The following is a 19922-nucleotide window of genomic DNA, read 5'->3' as shown; positions in this document are numbered from 1 at the left end:
TCAGCCAGGCATTGCCTCAGGAGCTGAGGTACATGCTGGCTGGCACGTTTGCAATAGCTCATGCCAGATTATACATAGTGTCTACAGACATGGTTCAGATTGGTTTATAGTCCAAACAAAGATAGGTTAGACAAATCTCTCTTCATACCCTTTAGGATCCAACACTCCCCTGGATTGGTGGAAAGCCCCAGCAAATATTTGCAAAGGGGTCATGTTCTCACACCCCTGACATTACTTCTCACTTTGGATGCATCCCTCAGGTTGGGAAGCATATCTCTACAACTTCATGACTCAAGACAAGTGGTTTGCCCCTGGAGAGGGCTCTCCACATGAGCCTCCTCAAACTCAGAGCAGTTGGCAATGCTTTTGCTCGTGACATAGTGTGCATGTACTATGTAACGTGTCAAGTGGGCTCCAGATCATCCTTCCTCTGTACAGTAGCACTAAAGCTATAGAACTGGTGCATTCAGTATAGAGTTTGAATATTAGCAGCCTACCTATGGTGGTGCAGAACACAACGGCAGACAGTCTTAGTCACACATTCTCACACCACCATGAGTGGGAAATGAATCCAGCAGTACTCCATAGCATATTCTGTCAATAGGAGGTGCCAATAATAGATTTGTTCACAACTTATCTATTGCTCAAAGAACCATCATTACTGCACAAAGTGAGTACAGGCAGTCCCTGACTTACGCGGATCCGACTTATGTTGGATCCGCAGTTACGAACGGGGCTCCCCTGGAGGACACGGACTGCGGGACCTCGCGGTCCTGCTGCCCGTGTACTCCGGGGCTTTCTCTGCGTCTCCCTGGTCTGCAGACCAGGAAGACGCGGAGCAAAGCCGGGGGGGGGCTCGGGCAGCGAGGCAGCCCAGGCGCGCCTGGGCTGCTCCGCTGCCGGCTTCCCCGAGGCTTTGCAAAGCCGCGGAGGGAAGCCGGCAAAGCCGCGGAGGGAAGCCTCGCTGCCTGAGCCCCCCCGTGGCTTTGCAAAGCCTCGGGGAAGCCGGCAGCAGGACAGCCCAGACGCCCCGCGGCTGTCCCGCTGCTGGCGTCCTCAGAGGCTTTGCTCCCCGTCTCCCTGGCAGACCAGGGAGACTGGGAGCAAAGCCGCGGAGGACCGAGGTGGCGGGACTGCGGTGCGTCTCGGTCCGCCGCCCGCGTCTTCCTGGTCTGCTGGGGTGGGGGTGGGGGCGCAGATAGTACGCCTCCCCTCCCCCGCCCCCCAGCAGACTAGGCTTTTCCCCAGACGCATGTGGCAGAGCAGCTGGGGCGCTGCCGGTTGGTCCCGCAGCGCCGCTCTGGGCGCTACTGGACCAACCCGGCAGCACCCCAGCTGCTCTGCCCCAGGCGTCCCCAAGTCAGCTTCTGCTGAAACTGACCAGCGCTGACTACAGGAAGCCCGAGGCAGAGTTGCTCTGCCCCGGGCTTCCTGGAATCAGCTGCTGATCAGTTTCAGCAGCAGCTGACTTGGGGACGCCTGAGGTTCTTAAGTTGATTCTGTATGTAAGTCAGAACTGGCAGTCAGTTTCAGCAGCGGCTGAATCTGGACGCCAGTTCTGACTTACATACAGATTCAACTTAAGATCAAACCTACAGTCCCTATCTTGTACGTAACCCGGGGACTGCCTGTAACTCTTTCTATATTATTAGCCTCAGGTCCTACCTCATTTTCACTGGCATTTGGTATATTCGATGTACAATCACCAAACAATCTAGTCCCAATGCACTGGAAAGATAGGAAGTATGTATGGCAGGAGACAGCCCTGGCTGAACCAGGAGGTGCTCAAAAAAGAGTTCTACAAAAAGTGGAAACTAGGTCAGATTACAAAGGATAAATATAGATAAACACAAGGACAAAGGAACAAAATTAGGCCAAAGCACAAAACAAGATTAAACTAGTTAGACACACAAAGGATAAGAAGAAATTATTGTACAAATACATTAGAAGCATGAGAGAGGCCCAGGACAGAGTCCCAGTGATGGAAGAAAGACCATGCCAGAAAATATAAAAATGGCAGAACCTTTTTAAGTTTTCACCAAAAAGGTTGTCTCTTTCCATACTTCCTATCTTTCCTGCACATTGGGATAGTTTGCTCTTGAATCATTGTGTCCTTGAAATACAGCTAACTCTTGGACTGTTTTTCCCCTTTGACTTGCTTCCTGTGGGATATTACCGACCAACTCTGAGTTTCTAAAGTCTGCTTTCTTGAAATCCATTGTCTTTATTTTGCTATTTTTCCCTCTACAATTATTTAGAATCAGTGCTCTTATCCTTTCAAGTTCACTTTCACTCTGATTCTTATCATGCTCCTATTTGTCAAAATCAAAACTGCCACAGATTCTACCCTAGTTGTTTCACCTTCTGAAATAAAAACTTGTCTCCAGTGCATTCTAAGAGCTTGTTGGATAATCTATGCCCTGCAGTTTTATTTTCCCAACAGATATCTGGGTAGTTGAAGTCCCCCAGTACCAAGTCCTATGCTGATGATTTTGTTAGTTTAAAGAAAGGTTTGTCCATCTCTTCCTGCTTAGGTAGCGTATAATAGACTTCAACTTTGACATCACCCTTTTTTACGTTTTATCCTTACTCAGAGACTTTCGGTAAATCTATTTCCATCTCAAATTCAGTCCAAGTGTATAAATCTTTGATATACAATGCAATAACTCTTTCCTTTTTTTCCTCTGACTGTCCTTTCTGGGTAAGTTGTACCCTTATATACCAACATTCCAGTTATGTATCTCCATCTGTGATGCCACTTGCGTCATATTGTGCTTGTTCACTGACTTCTAGTTCTTTCTCTTTATTCCTAATAATTCTTGTATATAGACATCTCAGCTATTGATTTGATTTCCATTTTACATTGTCCCTTATTCCTGCCATAGTGGCCTATGTTTCCCCCCAGAGTTTGACCCTTCATCTCCTGGGTCTCCATGTTTTTTACACTGCTTATGGGCTTTTGTCTCCTGCTCCTGTCAAACCTACTTTAAAGTCCTCCTCCTTAGAGTAGCTAGTCTGTATCCAAAAATACTCTTTCCCTTCTTCAGTGGGTGGATCCTGTTTCCACTCAGTAATCCTTCTTCCCAGAACAGCATCCCATGCTGAAAGAAGCCAAAGTCCTCCTTGCAACACCATTATGTAGTCATGCATTCACCTCCAGGATTCATCTCTCTCTGCCTGGGCCCTTACCCTTGATCAGAATTATCAGAGAGAACATGACCTGCACCTCCAACTCTTTCACCCTTATTCCCAAAGCCCCGTAGTCAATTCTAATCTTGCAGTATCATTGGCATCCACATGGATGGGTAGCAAAGGGGGTAGTCAGTGCTGGATGATCTTCAGCAATCCTTTCTTGAATACAGGAGCTTGGTAGGTAGCACACCTCTCAGGATACCATGCAAGACCAACAGATGGGTGTCTCCAACTCTCTCAGAAGGGAGTCACAAACCACCACTACCCTATATTTCCTGTTGAGACTGGTGGCTATGATCCTCCCTGTCTTGCAGTTACAGAGCTTTTATAGTACCTAGTTTATCTATCCTCTAATTCAGTTCTCTGCAAAATCCTGTGATGTGGTTCCTATCTTCCTAGCCAGGTGCATCTTGATGCTACTGCCTTCTCAGGCTCTCCTGGGATAATTTTTTATCTAACATTTTATAATGCTACTTTTATACACAGAGTTAAATTATCTTAATATCCACAAATGGCTAATCCTGCTATTCTTATACACGTAAAATGCTAATTGACTTCATGGGGGCAGGGGAAATGAATACTGCATTTTATAGTTTTATAGCTTTTAAGGCCAGAAGGGATCATTAGATCTTCTAGTCCAGTGGCTCTCTACCTTCTCCGACTACTGTTCCTCTTTCAGGAATCTGAATTATCTTGCATACTCACCATGTTACTCCTCACTTAAAAACACAATCAGACATAAAAATACAGTTACAGAAAAATTACTGACTTTCTCACTTCTACCATATAAAAATAAAAGAAATTGGAATATAAATATTGTACTTACATTTCATTGTATAGTACATGGAGCAGGTTAAACAAGTGATGTATGAAGTTTTAATCTGTACTGACTTTACTAATGCTTCTTATGTAGCCTGATGTAAAACTAGGCAAATATCTAAATGAGTTGATATACCCCTGGAAGACCTCAGTGTATCCTCTGGCACACTTATATTACTGGTTGAGAACCACTGTTATAGTCTAACCTTGTATCCCAAGCTACTAGACATCACTTGGGTACCTCTGTAAGAAACCCAAAGACATTAGACCAAAGTGTCTTAAATTCCTAGGAGACTTTACTGTGTGCCAGAGGTAGAGAATATGAGAAATTGCTCCAGTATGGTCCCTGTAATGTCAGGGAATTAATTAGGTGCAAGATGCTCACATGATCCTAGCTGATGGATCACACCTTGTTGCAAAGGAAAGAGAAACCTCCCTCTCCTCTGTCCACCTCCCCCCAAGTTCCCAGCCATCTGTAAAGAGGATTTTCTATACCCTAGAAAAGTGATCCACCTTGTCTTGTGTCCTGTCTCCAGTTGTGGTCCCTGATGCTTAATTGGAAGGCAAAACCATACCCTTCCTTCCCCCCTCCTCCCCAGGAATACATCTTGGTGGGAGGAGGAAAATCCTCCTTGAACTTTTCAAGCAGCTAGTTGAAGCCCTGAAGCATGAGATTTTGTGTCATTCTCTTTATGTAGAGCAGCAAGTGTTAAGAACATCTTGAGGGCAATACAGGCAATTCTGTTCTACCCTGGGCTCATGAGGGAAGGGGCTGATTGGGGAAGGGTGGAAGGACGAAGTAATATTTACAGATGCCAAAACCAGAGGGGGATCACTAGGGCCAGGCAGCACATGTCCTCCCCTCCCCTCCCCAGGCTCTAAAATTCCCTCCCAAGAATCTGGATTAAATTTTCTTTTAAAAAGCAGCCTAGTCTCATCCTAAAGACTCCAAGCAATGGCAAATCTGCTGCAAAGTAATGGCAAGTCTGCTCTAAGGTATGCAAGTAGTACACTAGTGGTCAACCACGCTCCCACTCAGTAAATTACATCTTATTTCCCTCTGCGGGGAACCTGTCATGGTTGAACCCACCATGGACAGGGCCTGCTCTGGCCAGCTGGCTGGAGAAGCTCATGCCTGCGGTGGGCCCCATGGGGCTGGAGCATGTGGGGAGTTGCTCCAGCCCCTACTACAGTAAAACTCCAGTGATCTGGCATCCAATGGTCCGGCACTCCTGATGGCCCGGCACCATCTGGAACCCGGAAGTGCTGAGGACAATTGGAGCTGCTCTGCCCTGGGCTTCCCGGAGTCAGCCGCTGGTCAGTTTCAGCAGCGGCTGACTTGAGGAAGTCTGGGGCAGAGCAGCTGGGGTGCTGCCGGGTTGGTCCCACAGCGCGGAGGGGCACATCCCCCCACTCCACCCCAGGCCCCTCGTAGCCCCCTTCCGCTAGTCCGGCATATCTGATAATCCAGCACAGCCTGGGTCCTAAAGGTGCCAGATTATTGGAAGTTTACTGTAGTTAACTGGAACTGATAAGCCTCCAGTTTACCAGTTAACCATTTATCTTTCTACGCTCAACTGAAGTAAGAACATGATGTGACCGAGGATGGCTACTACAGTGCACATCCCTCTCAGTATCTAGAGTTAAATTTATAATTCCTGAACTATGAGCAGGATAAGACTTCAGGAATTTAAAAGAGGATGAAACAAAGACTTGAAAATAAGTTATCCAAAGGATAGGTAAACAAAAAACAAGTATAAGGAAACCTTTCTCTTTTTGTAAGCTTGACTTTGAAGTACAATACAGTAAAACCTGTGTTATCCGGCAAGCTTGGGGATTAGGGCGTTCCTGTTATCGGAGGGTCCCATCAACCTAGGAAAAACCAATGGACAATGATAGTAAAATTCAAGTTTTTAATATTGGTAGTTTTGTAGTGAGACAGTTGGTCTCACATTTCTATTTTGATTTAAAGATGATTAGTACTACTTGAATAAAAAAATTAAGCCAATCATGGTAAACCAAGCCAGGCCTGTGCACCTAAAGATGTGACAGTATTGTGGCTGGGAGCAATGCCAGTTAACAAAGTTTTCTGGTTAACAGAGTGCCGGATAACAAAGGTTTCACTGTAATTTGTTTATAATGTTGCTGTAGCCCAACATGCAATTGGTGCAAATTCCTAGTGTGAACTTGATTTATATTATTGCTGCTTTATTCCATTTTTGAAAAGGGTTAAACTGCATTGATGAAAAATCATACTGCATCAGAGTAAACTGTGCCATACTGGACATCAGTGAAGCTGTTCCATATTCCCAGTATAAGTAAGGGTTCAGACAACTGTCAATCACAGCTCCTCTGTAACAATGATTCTAATCAGTAACGTTTGGTTTTGGCAAAGCACTGAAATATACATCATGTCCATGGTGAAGTGGATATGGCAGTGGGGGAAAAAAGGAGCTACTAGTTTAAACTAGCAAATACTATGAAAACACAAATTTGAATTTTCACGTGCATTAATGCAGTCTGAAATCTGTACTATTTTAATTTGTAGCCTTTAAAGAAGGACCTTTCCTTCAGTTTCTCATATCTTTATATACAAACTCTGGGATCTCAAACCAGCACTCTTTTTATCATTTGCTTCTCAAATATTTCTGTCTTGATCAGATGTCTATTATACATAATATGAGAAATTTAAATCTTGTGTTTTTCATTTATTTTTTTATTTACCATAGTATCTCAGTCCAGGGATTTTTGTGTAGAATTTTCAAATGGTGGATTGATGTATTTCAAACATCAGACCTGTCAGTTTTTTTGGAAATAGGCTTTTGTTTTCATAGTGTACGAGAGTTTTTTTTTTTTTTTTTTACACTTATCATTTGAACTTGCAACAGTATTAATTGCAGCGTATTTGGAAGAAGAGCAGAATCAGGTGTTTGAGAAGTCTGAAGTTAGTATATTGACTTGTTATTGCCATCATAACCTAAAATCTAAAATCCAAGATGATGGTTCTATGAAAAAGGAGCAAACTGCTGCTGTTCATTCTTTTATCTTTAGACTGTATTTAAATTTCAGTTTCCCACTGAGTGTACCTAATTTGGTTATTTTGAGGTAAGAAGAGAATGGTATCTTACAAAGGTAAAAGCGATTCTTTGAAGATTGCATTTATGTATAATTTGATTTGGAATAATGAAAAATTAAAGAAATGGAGCTGTTATATTCCCAAGTTACTTTTTAAAAAGGAGTGAAAAAATTAACTTGAATCCTAATTAAAGAGAGTTATATAATTCTGGGTTTTGATCTCTGTTTTTTGAGAATTTAAATTGTTCCCCTTCTAATAAAGTCCAGCCATATGAGACTAGTCCCTGTGTACTGGAGTAAAATACACAGCTCACAAATACTGTCTGTTTAGCAGGGATCATATTTGCATGCATTTTTTTCCTGAGTACTGTTCAGCTGGCATGCTTATGTTCTTGCAGAGAACATCCACTGGAAAAAAATGTGTGACTGATCTTAGAAAGACGGAAGAAATCACTAAAGACTGAATCAATGTATTAAAATCTTCTTAGGAGAAATGTTATGGAATCAAAGAAGTAATTATTACATTTTCCTCCAATACTAGTTGGAGAACTGTGCGTAAATTAACTACTCTGAAATGTTAGACCTATTTTCAAAAATGGCTTCATAGGAAATTTCTTGTGAAAAGAAATCTGCGTTCAGTTTGGGTTAAATGAATGACTAGGCCTCCTGCTTATTTTGAAGAAATTTGTAGGGAAGGAAACACAAAACAGTTCATTATGTTGAGTCATGGGTTGTCTTGGCAATAGAGTTCTTGCATTCATTTTCTCAGAATTTTAAAGTACGTTGTAAAGATGGATTTTACTTTTTTGACCGCTTAACAATCAGGCATCAATGAAGAGAGACAGTAGACTACTGTAAGGCACTTGAGATTTCTTTAACATCGTTGCAAGTGACGCAATGCAAAAGCCTTTGAAATTTTACACTCAGTAATCTAAATAGTCATACTGAGGGAGTAGTTAAGCTTTTCCCCAATAGCTGTACCTTTTTACTGGTAGATTCAATTAGTTTTAATAAAACAAACCATGTTTTAACTGTGCTTACCACATGGCTGATTTTTCTTTGTGTGTTATATTTTAGTAAAAATTTTCATTGATGATCTTTACCAAAGAAAGAGAAATTTGCCTTGTTGTTTTTTAATTAATGCCATTCCATTTAAGGACAAATTACCAAAAGTAAGGAATGTCTTGTATCTAGAGTAACATATATAGCAATGTCTTCATCACAAATACCAATAATCTTTCTAGTAAAGAAATGATTAGATAAGATTTAATAAGTTCCTCATATTCCTATTAGAAATGTGAAACAGAGTATAGAGAATGCTGTTAAATCTGAAATGTTATAGTTAATTCTTTTGCCTTTCCTACTGAGATAAGTATTCATCCTGATGGTGTAAGATTTTGTTGCACAGGTTCAATTGATGATAATTAAGGCTACAAGTCTGTCATGGTTTCTGTGAATTTTCAGGACTTCCATTACTTCTGTAGCAGTGGTGTGGCAGTCTCTGAGCCTGCTGCACCTGCCGCCGCTCAGCTGGCCCGAGGCAGATTGACCCAGGGGATGTTAGAGCAGGAATGGTCTCAGATCACCTGGAGGCCCTGGGAGTCCATTTTCTACCCCCTCGGAGCAGTAGCACCTGTGGAGGCCCCTGAAGCTCCTACGATTTAGTTAGGGCTACTTATAGTGCGGGTCATGGGGGCATGAATTGTTGTTTTTTGCCTGTATCCTGTCTGACTTGTACTAAAAATACCTGTGATTAAAATGTAGCCTTAACTGTCACAGGAAGTGCATATCATCTTCATTGCTATGAATGATTATCCCTGTTCTTTTTCTTCAATTTCTAATTCCATACTTCCTCGTATTAATGATTTTCCTCTTCTCTTTTTATCCTCATGTTCTTATTCTGTATTTAACCAGACATCCAGATAGAAATTTATACTCCAGCAATAATAGGAATGCATTTCTTTCATGGAACCCCCTCCCCTTTCCCCCCAAACCTAACTACAAGATTACTTCCTCTCCTTTTCTCACTACAGTGAAATCTAGTTAGAGCATTTTTATACTTAACTTGGTGATGAATATAAATAGGCTGCTTAAGGATAACTGCTGTTATGCAGTGAGTTCAGAATCAAGGCTATAAAGGCATCACCTGTGGAGGAGCAGGCTGACATTGTGCATAACCTTCTAGATCTTGGGAGAAAACTAGCATTGTTTGCTGAGAACACTTAAAGCTGAAGAGCTTGGATGTTCATCAATGGGGGCAGAATTTGAAGATGTCTAAAGTAACTCTGAGAGATCTGTCCAGAGCTTGTTCCCTGTTTGCAGTGGTAGAACAACTCCATGAGAACTTCCTTCAGTGTGGAGTAGTTTATGGCTGTGTCAATCTGGTTGTTGGGGTGGTTGTTATGGAGATGCATGCTGCTATCCAAGAATTGCCTGCTCCCTCCCCAGTCAGAAGGCTGTGCAATGCACAGAAGGTTATTAATGGGTGTAGTAGGAAATAGGAACTTATCTTTGTAGGAAAATGCTGTTACCGTAGTAAGAAATGTATGAGTATTTAAAAACAGTACACGTTGGTAATTTCATAGACTCTGTACAAATGTGACTGTTTAATAAATAACAGTTTATAAACTTGCCATTTAAAAGAGTGTATGCCTTATTAGGCACATTATAAACAAAAATGAAGTTTTTAAAATGAAAGTGAGCATATGTTTTTGCTGTAAAGGTCATAAGTATATGTATGTAGGGCCCAAAACTGTTCTTTGCATCTTGGGGAATAGCATGCAATGTGACAGGCCTTCCAGCCCACCTGGAGCAGTCACCCACCCATAGCTTCAGCCTGTCTGGATCTGCTGTGCTACCTTTCAGGCAGGGACATATATAAGCAATTAACCAATTAAACCTAAAGTGTAACTGATTAAACAGAATTTTACATCCCTACTTAAAGTGTACTAGATCTCTTTCCTCCTGCAGTTAACATAGTCTTAGTACTGTTCCTTTATAGAATACTGATATGAAATTGTGTTTGGAGCTGAAACATTGTTTTTGTTGCCAATTGATTAATTTTAAATTTTGAATGTTTTTGTTTAGTTAGACTTTTTAAAGAAGCTGTCTAAATTTATACTAACTAAATTGGTATCCTTTACACTTGTTCACAAAATCTTCTTGTAAGTTATATTTTGCATTGATATATACTTTTCATATTTTAGAGGTGTAGCCATGTTAGTCTGTTTCAGCAAAAAACAAGGAGTCCTGTGACTCCTTAAAGAGTAACCCATTTATTTGGGTTTAAACTTCCATGAGTTGGAGTCCACATTGTCAAATACAACATCTGACAAAGTGGGCTTCAGCCCATGAAAGCTTATACCCAAATAAAATTGTTAGTCTTAAGAGTGCCACAGGGCTCCTTTAATTTTCACATTGTAATCTTCCTTATATTGGGTTTATAGGCCGATCCCTTTACATGTTTAATGGAAATTTAGGTTTTTCCATTTATGCTATTATTTGGAATAGTTAAGTTGACTTGGTCTTGATCAGTGTCTCAGTAAAGTAATTAAAAGTTCAACTCTTAACCTCCTGATGCTTCAGCTTCTTTGTTTCAAACTATGGCATTCATCTTTGAAGTGCTAAAGATGTGGATTGCCAGCAGTTCAGGAGTGTGTACGGGATACATTAGGCATGACTGGAGGGAATGCTTTGTGTGTAGCAGGTACATGTGACAACTGTAGAGGTGCCCATTTTAGTTGGATGTATTCCTGGACATTTAATCTAATGACACAATCTTTAACTGAAGATCAGTCTTTAATTCCTGGAGACTTTAATTCCTGGAGGGTTTGCAATCCTGGCAAGCAGCTAGTAGTTTATGGTGATTGGAAGTTGTGGCAGGAAATTCTTAATTCCCACACATAAGCATGTTACAAGAGGTAGTGGCCACTTTCAGGCCATTTAGCTCATGACCGGTGTATAGTCCTAGTTAAAAGATCAAGTTAACTTGTACTCCATAATAGAAAACATATTTGAAAATTAGATGTATACAAAGAGAAAAATGTTAAGAAGCTTATTGACATACACTGTTTTCAAAGTGATCTAGGGTTCTTTTTTGTTTAATACCATTCATTAGCTATTGTGCCTTGATTGATGTAAGCAGTGGGATAGTTATACTGGTCCCAGGTTATTAGATATGCAAAGTAGATAAGGTATAAATGTCTTTTAATGGACCAGCTCTGAGAGTCTCCCAGACCTAAAGGAAAGTTTTGTAGTGTGAAAACTTCTCTCTCACCAACAGATGTTGATGCAACAAAAGATACTACCTTGCCTATCTTGTCTCTTCGATTTATATTATGCGCACTAATTTGAACTATTCTCAAAAATTAATTGAATAGTTTGCTTAGGCTAGACCAGCAGTCCTCAAACTGTGGGTCAGGACCCCAAAGTGAGTTGCAACCCCATTTAAATGGGTTTGCCAGGGCTGGCATTATACTTGCTGGGGTTCAGGGCTGAAACCTCCGTCTGAGCCCCACTGCCCAAGGATGAAGCCCTGAATCTTTAATGCCCCCCCGGGTTGGCAGGACTTTGGCTTTAGGCTGCCTGGCATGGCAGGGCTAGGGCTTCTGGCCCCTGGGATCGCATAGTAATTTGGTTGTCAGAAGGGGGTTATGATGCAATAGAAACTCTGGGTTAGATAAATCTTGCTAATATGTACAGAAGACCGCCATACTGGGTTAGATAAATGGTCCATGTAGCCCAGTGTCTTAGTGCCAGGTGCTCCAGAGGGAATTAACAGAACTGGTTATCATCAAAGTGATCTATTCCCTGTTGCCCTTTCTCAGAGTCTGGCAAACAAACTCAAGGACTTTCCTTGAGTGATTAAGGCAATTAGTCTGACTTTAACAAATGTCTTCTAAAAATAAATGTTTATGCAGTTTATAAGGGTATTTGATAAAATAATTTCTTTCTGCATTTTCTCAAGGGTTTGGTGGACTCTCCAGGGGGTACATCTTTCCTTGAAATTGCCTTCGCTTCAGCAAAGACTATTTGATTCTCCCTATTCATAACAAGTGAGTGGCCTAGTGAAGCAAGGCCCTTTGGTCAACTTGATGACCTCTATTAGTACTTTTAGATGAAAACAGAGATGTTTGGAGAAGAGGGAACTTGTGTCAAACCTAGACCCTTAAGGATAAGTACCTCATCCGTGATACACCAAATACATTGGGAATGTCTTTCCTATTGCGCTGTCAGCGTCTTAAATTATCTCTTAGCAATTTAACTGGCAGTAGATTCAGGACAGTGTTTCTTGGAAATGTCTTTCATATATTTTTGTTCATGTTTTGTAAAAGAAAGATAAGTTTGTTTTTATTTTGATTTTTACAGTTACATGGGAATTGGGCTTTCTGCTCAAGGTGTAAATATGAACAGATTACCAGGTATGTTTAATATTTTTTATTTTTATTTTAGAAAAAATTAAACATAATTAACTTAATGGTTCTATGGTATAGTAAGTATTTTGAAATGTTTGATCCTGATGAACATCAACAATGTATTTATCAGGGCATAATACAGTATGAAGACAGTCCTTGCTATGTGAAGCTTACAGCCTGACAAGTTAATTGTTAATCATGGTTATTATGCTTTGTGTGTCTGCACATTATAATCGAGTGGATAAAAGCAAATAAAATTAAACCCTATTTTTTTTAAATATGATGATTTTGATTTGAAGTAAGCACAGACTTATTTTAATAATAAACCTATTTAAAATTAGCTTTGAAATTGGCAACCAATCCTAAAGCCTCATTTTATTGTAATCTACTAATATTATACAAAAAAAAGTAAACAGTACATGTTTAGTGCCAAAGTTTTTTGACATCAAACCACTAAACAGGAAGAAATCACTGGTTAAGCATTTGGAGCCAGTCAGTTCAATTCACGATAGACTGTACTTAATTTGTTTAATACCTGAGCTAATTTTAAATATAAAACTTTTTCTTATGTATCCAGAACCTTTCAATCTATATAGGGCTGAACACAAATCACAAGTAAAATTTAGTAAATAAGAAATCCATCATTGATCATTTTCTCAATAAATAAAAATTAGAATGTGTAAGTTAAGTTATATAACTGCCCAAATAAATGTTTTGAATATAATGTATCCTGCTAGTTAGTGAAGAAAGAACCAGATGTTGTGTAAAAGCTATATTAAGTTGGTGTGAGAAGATGAGATTTACTTGATGTATTAATGATTACTAACCTTGCCTTTGGAAAATATGTAATGTACATATGCAAAACAGTTAAAGCGGATTATTTAAATCATTGTTTCCTCTTTGCTGATTTAAATAATTATTTAAAATAGATACTTTAAGTCTCTGACTTAATCAATACAGTATGATAATATCCATCAAATGTTTCCTATTTAGAACACAGCCAAGACACTTCAGCTACAGAACAAATAAAAATCTGGTAAAGTGAACAGTCTGAACCACGGAATACTTCCTCGTTCTACAAATTTATAGTACACCATTTTCTAATAGTTAACAGAGCTGCCCTGCTGTGATCAAAAGCATATCACTGTTAAGAGTAGAGCCAGACATCTATTCTTCTCAGCATTGTTTCCCTGCCTTTCTAAAATAAGGGGCTTGCACAGCATGGGGGCATGCACAACATGGTGCCAAACACAGGTGTCAGCTTCCAGTTTTCCGTGGTGGGTGCTCAGCCCTGGGCCTGTTCCCACTTCACCCCTTCCCTCAAGCTGCCCATCCCCACCTCACCTCTTTTTACCCCATTTCCTGTGCATGCCCTGTCCCTGCTCCTCCCAGGAACAGCTGATCTGTGAGTGGGAGGAAGAGGGAGGAAGTTGGTTGTTAGAGCTGCCAGTTGGTGCTAAGCACCCATTAACTTTTTTCAGTGGGTATTCTAAGGCTGGAGCACCAATGGAATCAGCACCTATTGTGCCAACACTCTCCATGCTTAACTTTTGATCACACAAGTAGTCCACTGAATTTTAGGATTAGGGCCTACATCTTAATAGAAATACCTTGAATATTTTTGTACAGTGTCAAAACATATAAAATGTTTAGTATATACTTGGCTCTTCAGAGAGTTTACATTTTGCTATTTCAAATCATATTTGCATACGAATTCTATTTTTTGAACTGTTTGGTTTTGTAATAAGAAAAATTGTAGTAATCTTATGGCAGAGATTGTAAGTTAGTTCCGATAGTAAACTGAACTGATCCTGTAGTATTAGAACATTTATCTGATAAGTAAAATAGCTTCCCTTTGAGTAGGGATAGGAATGCAACTCCCATTTTTTAATACATAAGAAATAGGAGATGGAAGGAATGGCTTTCTTTTTAAAATTTGGTTAATTTTAAACAAATGTAAATAATATTAAATTAGTCTTACATTATTGTCAGTCTTCAGTCTCCAGTTTCTGGCTAAGCCTCTTGGGAAGAGTGCAATGCAAACATCCAGTCATATCCAAGTAGCTGTTCTGAAGTCAGTGGTTTATCAGTTGGTATTCAAAGTTATGAAAAAAGATTTTGATGCATTTTTTTATTAAAGAATTATTAGCAGTATTACTAATTCATGTAGTTTTCCTTTAAGCTCTCCTTTTGTGTTTAATTTTCTGAAATGCCTTTAAATAAAGTGGTATTTATTGAAAATATTATATTTACATGATGTGGGTTAAATCCCAAATCAGTGTGACCGAAGTATGAGAGACTATTTCCCTCCATAGTTTACTGCTCTTAAATGCTTTGTATTGTGAATTTGCTACATATACTTCCGTCAACTGTCTTAATACATTTTACTTGTCCTTAAAGTTTGGCCGGTACAGTTCTCCTTATTAAGGATATGCATGTTGCCCTAGATCCATAGAACCCCACATAAAGCAGTGCTGAAAAGTAGGAATGTAATAGTTGTCAATAAGCAAAAGCTTATTGGTTAATGCCACTGACTACATGCATTTAAATGCAGAGCAGCAGTGGGGGGTAGCTCCTGGACCTGGTGTGAGCAGGGAGCTTTAACTTCCCATATCGTCTAATTGCGTAGTTGATAAAAATGCTACCGACTACATGATTAGCAAATTACCTGCTTCTTAACATGCCTACTTAGAAGGCAAGGCACAGACCCTTTTGCAGATCTGGATGCTCAGTGAGGTATACAAAGGAGTCATGTCTCCCACTTCATCACAGTCCCTTACCCATACCTAAAACAGTGAGAATGGAAGAAAGCCTTTTCTTTTCTGTACCTCATCAGTATTGTTAGATTTATTTTGTAATTTAATATAGTCACTTCTGTTAAAAGCTTTAATGTTCTGTTAGCCTCTGGGAAACTTCATAGATCCACCTAGCCAGTTGCATTCATTATCAATTTATTTTTTCCACTTTCTTCAATATAAAAATGTTTGGTACCTCTGTGAAACTCTTCTTCTTTCAGAATGACCATCACTTTTGGTCACTCATCTTAGTTTATTGGGTTTTCTTAGGGAAAAAAATGGGTATTCCAGATGAGTTTGATGCCAAAAGGAAGCTAGGGATCTGTAGGAATCTGTGAAGGTGATGCCTCCAAATCCAGAGCTGTAGTTCCTTTTGTGTCACTTCTCTTGGTGTCAGTTGCTCAATCAGAGCCTCATGTGCTATGTAGTATCCCTTGAGAGAAATTGTGTGATCTTTGTAGATCTGTGTCTGCGAAGTACCCATTCTTGCCTCCTTGAGGTGCACAATCTCTATGGAGACTGCAGTTTGCCCTCTAAAAATGTGTTTATTCATATTTCTGTTGTTTCAGACTGAGAAACTTAGAGCTGTTCTTACTGCATTTTTGCAGAGGTCAACTTAATGAGAATAAGGCTTGAAGAGATTTTGAAATCATTAGCCTTTGCAAATATTCAGTTGTAAAACATCAAACTTCAAATGCACATCTTTGCATCTCATGGCTTCCTTTATGTAACACCATATGTTTATAAAATAAGTTTTCGGTGTACAGTGAAAGACAGAACAAGTTGAACCTCTCTAGTCCGGCATGCTTAGGACCCGACGAGTGTAGAGGATGTGAATGAGTAGTCGAGTAGACAATCAGTTAATCTAGGTTTCAGTTAATCTTCTTGACTACTGTACTCACATTTCCCTTAAGCCGGCTTCCTTCAGCACCTGCTCTGCAGTGCTGCCTCTTCCCTCCCGTGCTGCTGCCTCTAACAGTGGCTGCTTCATGGCAGCTCCCCCTATCACCTCGCCTCCCCAAGCAGCCTCTGTCTACAGGGAGCTCAAACCCCCCTTGGACAGGGCTGCTGCCTCTTTGTCTCTCGCTGGACCTCATGATGTGATAGCAAAAAGCCAGGTTGCATAGTCACTGTTAAAAGGATCCCTTTGTCTAAGAAGAATTAAATTTATATGCCAATCGCTCAGCCAGTGGCATCAGGAGATAAATTGAGAGAATGTGTATTTGTTCAAAATCATAGATGATAGGTATCCTTTTAAAAAAAAAAAAAAATCATGGAAATTCAGAACAGTCCTTACACTTTAGTTCTGTCACTCTTCCTTTGACAGTTACTGCTGGATATGCTCCTAAGTGGACAGTATGCAAAAAAAGATTAAGTTACGTCCAGATAACAGGGATGTTAAATGTAGGTTAATTAACCAATTGAATAGTTGATAGGATTTTCATTGACTCTTTGATAAGTCTATAAGGGTGCCTCTGCCTTTGAATTGTAACAAGAGCCCTGTTGCACTCTCTGCAGGGCTTCTGCTTTTGAAATGTACAAGAGACCCACAAAAGCAGAATCGCAGCAGTAGCGGCATGAGCAGAGACTGCTTCAGTCCCCACTCGCACGGTTTCCTGCTGTGCCGCTACCACCTCTGGCCCCCGTGGAGATGGTGCTGGGGGGAGCCGGCTTTTGAGCTGGCTCTCCACAGCATTGGCTCCTGCCCCTCCCCCCCTCTTCTTGCTGCCTCTCTCTGGTAGAGGCAGAAAGTGAGGGTGGGGAGGGACTAGTCTCATCACCAGGTATCCTTGGTCGACTCTCCGATAAGCTTATGCTTATCAGATAGTCACTTACATCCCTACCAAGTAACTAACTTTTCAGGAAAATTGTCTGTATGTAGACCCACATTTCCGGAGTCTGTTGACTGCTGATTGTGGAATGAAACTGGGATAGAAATGGGATTTGAACTCTTTTATACACCCTTCCATCAGATAGTCTTCTATAGGGGAGCATATACAGTGCCTGCAGGTCACACCTTTCCAAAGAGTTTTTTGTGTTGGTACTGAGGGACCACTATAGTTGCTTCATTCACGACATTCCTATTAAAAACAGAGAAGAAGCAAGTAGTTATTTTGAAACTTATTGATTCTGGAGAATAAATGCAGAATTCTACACATGCAGAATTAGGTCCTTCTTGATTATCTAGTGTTAGTGACTTTTCACCTGGGTTCATTTCTAGATTTGAAGTTTTCAAAGACAGCAAGGCTAGTAGTACTATAGTTTGTGGTCTTGTCTATTACATGGAGTGCTACTTGCTGCTACGCAACAATTAAGGATGTTCAAAAGTGTCACTGGCTTTCTCCAAAAACACGTCTGGATCTGTAGGTAGTCTCAATGTGACAGTGACTTGTTATGGAATGGATGTTGTAAAATGTGGGAAATTAAGAGGAAAGTTCACTACTTTATTGGGACATGCCAGACACGTAGGGAGCTTTAGTGGAGCTGGTCAGTTATCAAATGTTGACAATGTTGAATCCTAGATCTTTTTAAAGGGGATGGGAATTGACAGTCTTAACACTATACCTTTTTTCTTGATTAGCTGTGTTTGGCACCCATAAGTAGAATTATATGTTCAACCATTTTTGTTGCTATTTAAATTAACCAAAGCATTTTAATGTTGGTACTTTCTGTGCATTGGTAGTGGTTATTTTACTCTTTGACAGGAATAACTGTGAGTGTAGTAACCAACTTAATTAACTGTTTTGGGTTGTGATATGTTAACTTTTATTGTATACATTAAATGTATTTCCGCTAATTTGTAGTGAAGCAAATTAATACATTCAAAATGCTTTGTTATAGGTTGGGATAAGCATTCGTATGGTTACCATGGAGATGATGGACATTCATTTTGTTCGTCTGGAACTGGACAACCCTATGGCCCAACATTTACAACTGGTGATGTCATTGGTTGTTGTGTAAACCTGATCAACAATACCTGCTTCTACACAAAGAATGGACATAGTTTGGGTATGGAAAACAAATGCTGCTAATGATAACTGATGTCATCAAACCTAGTGTAGTTTTTTGATACTTTTAAAATAATGTGATACTGACGGGAGAATCAAGCTGTCATAAGCACTTTAAGTGTTCACCAATATTTGTATGGGTTTTATACTCCAGGGCTTTAAACAGGTAGATAAGGAAAATGAAAAAAAAATTAATCTAATAGTAAAACCTTATACACAAATTTGGATGGGTTTGCCCATACCATCTTTCCCAGGAGATCTACATATATCTTGGGGACTAAGATCTGGCAAGTGAATTTTCAGGAAGGTCACTAGTTTTCAACTGTCACTGTTAAGTTCAAGTTTATATTTTTGAATTTGTAATTAGATATTGTATGTTACTGTTAGATGAAGTCTCATTACCCACTTTGTTCCAGACAATAGAAAAATGAATTTCAAAAACAGTGTCCCTTTGTGGACAGCACACTGTCTGCCAGTAGCTCCTTAAATCAAAGGGGCTTTATCTAAAACATGGGTGGCCAACCTATTATGGGCTAAGAGCCAAGTAATCAGTGGATCCAGTGCGAAGAGCTGGGGCAAAGTTGTCGAGCAAAAAAAACATGTTTAGAGGCTTTTTGGCCACATCAGGCTCCCGCCGGCCGACATCAACTTTAATGGCCAGGCTGGACCGCTCCCCGCCCAGGTCAGCACAGGGAGGGCGTGGGAGCGACTTATGAGCCCAGGGGGGAGCTTTGCGAGCTGCACCCTGGGTGGGGAGGGGGGTGAGCTGCATGCGGCTTGAGAGCCTTGGGTTGGCCACAGCTGATCTAAAGCATGTTCATTTGTGTCTCAGGTTGTTACATTTAGAGCTGGGACAAAGCTACAAGGTAGTTATATAGGCCATCCCAAATTTAAGCCAATTAACCCTTCACAATATGTTTTAGCTAGGAATGTAAAATCCTGTTTAATCAGTTAACCAGTTAAGTGGTATCCCAATGGGAGACTGCTTCAGGCTGGCTGGAGCAGCCCACTTGGGAGCAGCCTCCTGCCCCCATGGCACAATGGGGCTGGAGTGCTGCAGATAGTGAGGCTGCTCCCGGGTGCCGGTTAGCTGTTAGGAGGCATGCTTACCGGGTAACCAGTTACCCATTCACATCCCTAGTTTTAATATCATATCTCCTCTCACATAGTATAGAAACTTGAGGATGAGCAGGGATGGGTGGTGTTGACCTTAAGTTAACTGTTACCTGTCTGGCAGTTCAGGTAGTCTGCACACACTTCAGTGACCAAAGATATTTTCTTTTTTTCATGTCTTCTTTGTTTGCATTAACAGTGGGTTAAGGAGAGGTTGGTGGGTTAAGGGGGTGACTTGATGAATAGATTTTGGAAGAGGGTTTTAATAAGGGCTAGCATGGAATAAGTCTTAGACAATGTGAGGCAATGACAAAGGACAAAAGATAAGGCTTCTGTGAGGAGTAGGACTGGGAAAAAAGACTGGTTGTAGATTTGGGCAGGAGCTTTAATAAAGAGCCTTGAAGGGGAGGACCAGAAGCTTGTTTAGAGTGATGGAAAGCTGCTGGATGGCTGCAGAAATGGGTGAATGGAATGATGATGATATGGCAACACTTAAGATCATTTTG

The 19922-nt window shown here is 40.5% G+C and overlaps 1 protein-coding gene across 4 annotated transcripts in view; it reads left to right on the top strand.

Annotated features, from left to right (window-relative positions):
- The window catches only part of RANBP9 (RAN binding protein 9), a 60471-nt gene that overhangs the window by 15606 nt on the left and 24943 nt on the right, over positions 1 to 19922 (top strand). For all 4 annotated transcript variants that reach the window (XM_075921183.2, XM_075921181.2, XM_075921182.2 and 1 more), the window contains exons 3-4: positions 12454 to 12506; positions 18137 to 18304. In XM_075921183.2, the coding sequence (XP_075777298.2) occupies positions 12454 to 12506; positions 18137 to 18304 (221 nt within the window). The remainder of the gene's footprint in view (positions 1 to 12453; positions 12507 to 18136; positions 18305 to 19922) is intronic.

The sequence above is a fragment of the Pelodiscus sinensis genome, chromosome 2 (genome assembly GCF_052426305.1).
Source record: "Pelodiscus sinensis isolate ZL-2025 chromosome 2, ASM5242630v1, whole genome shotgun sequence".
In the NCBI taxonomy this organism is placed as follows: Eukaryota; Metazoa; Chordata; order Testudines; family Trionychidae; genus Pelodiscus; species Pelodiscus sinensis.
The sequence above is the reverse complement of the archived record's forward strand: the minus strand, read 5'-3'. Positions and strand labels throughout refer to the sequence as shown.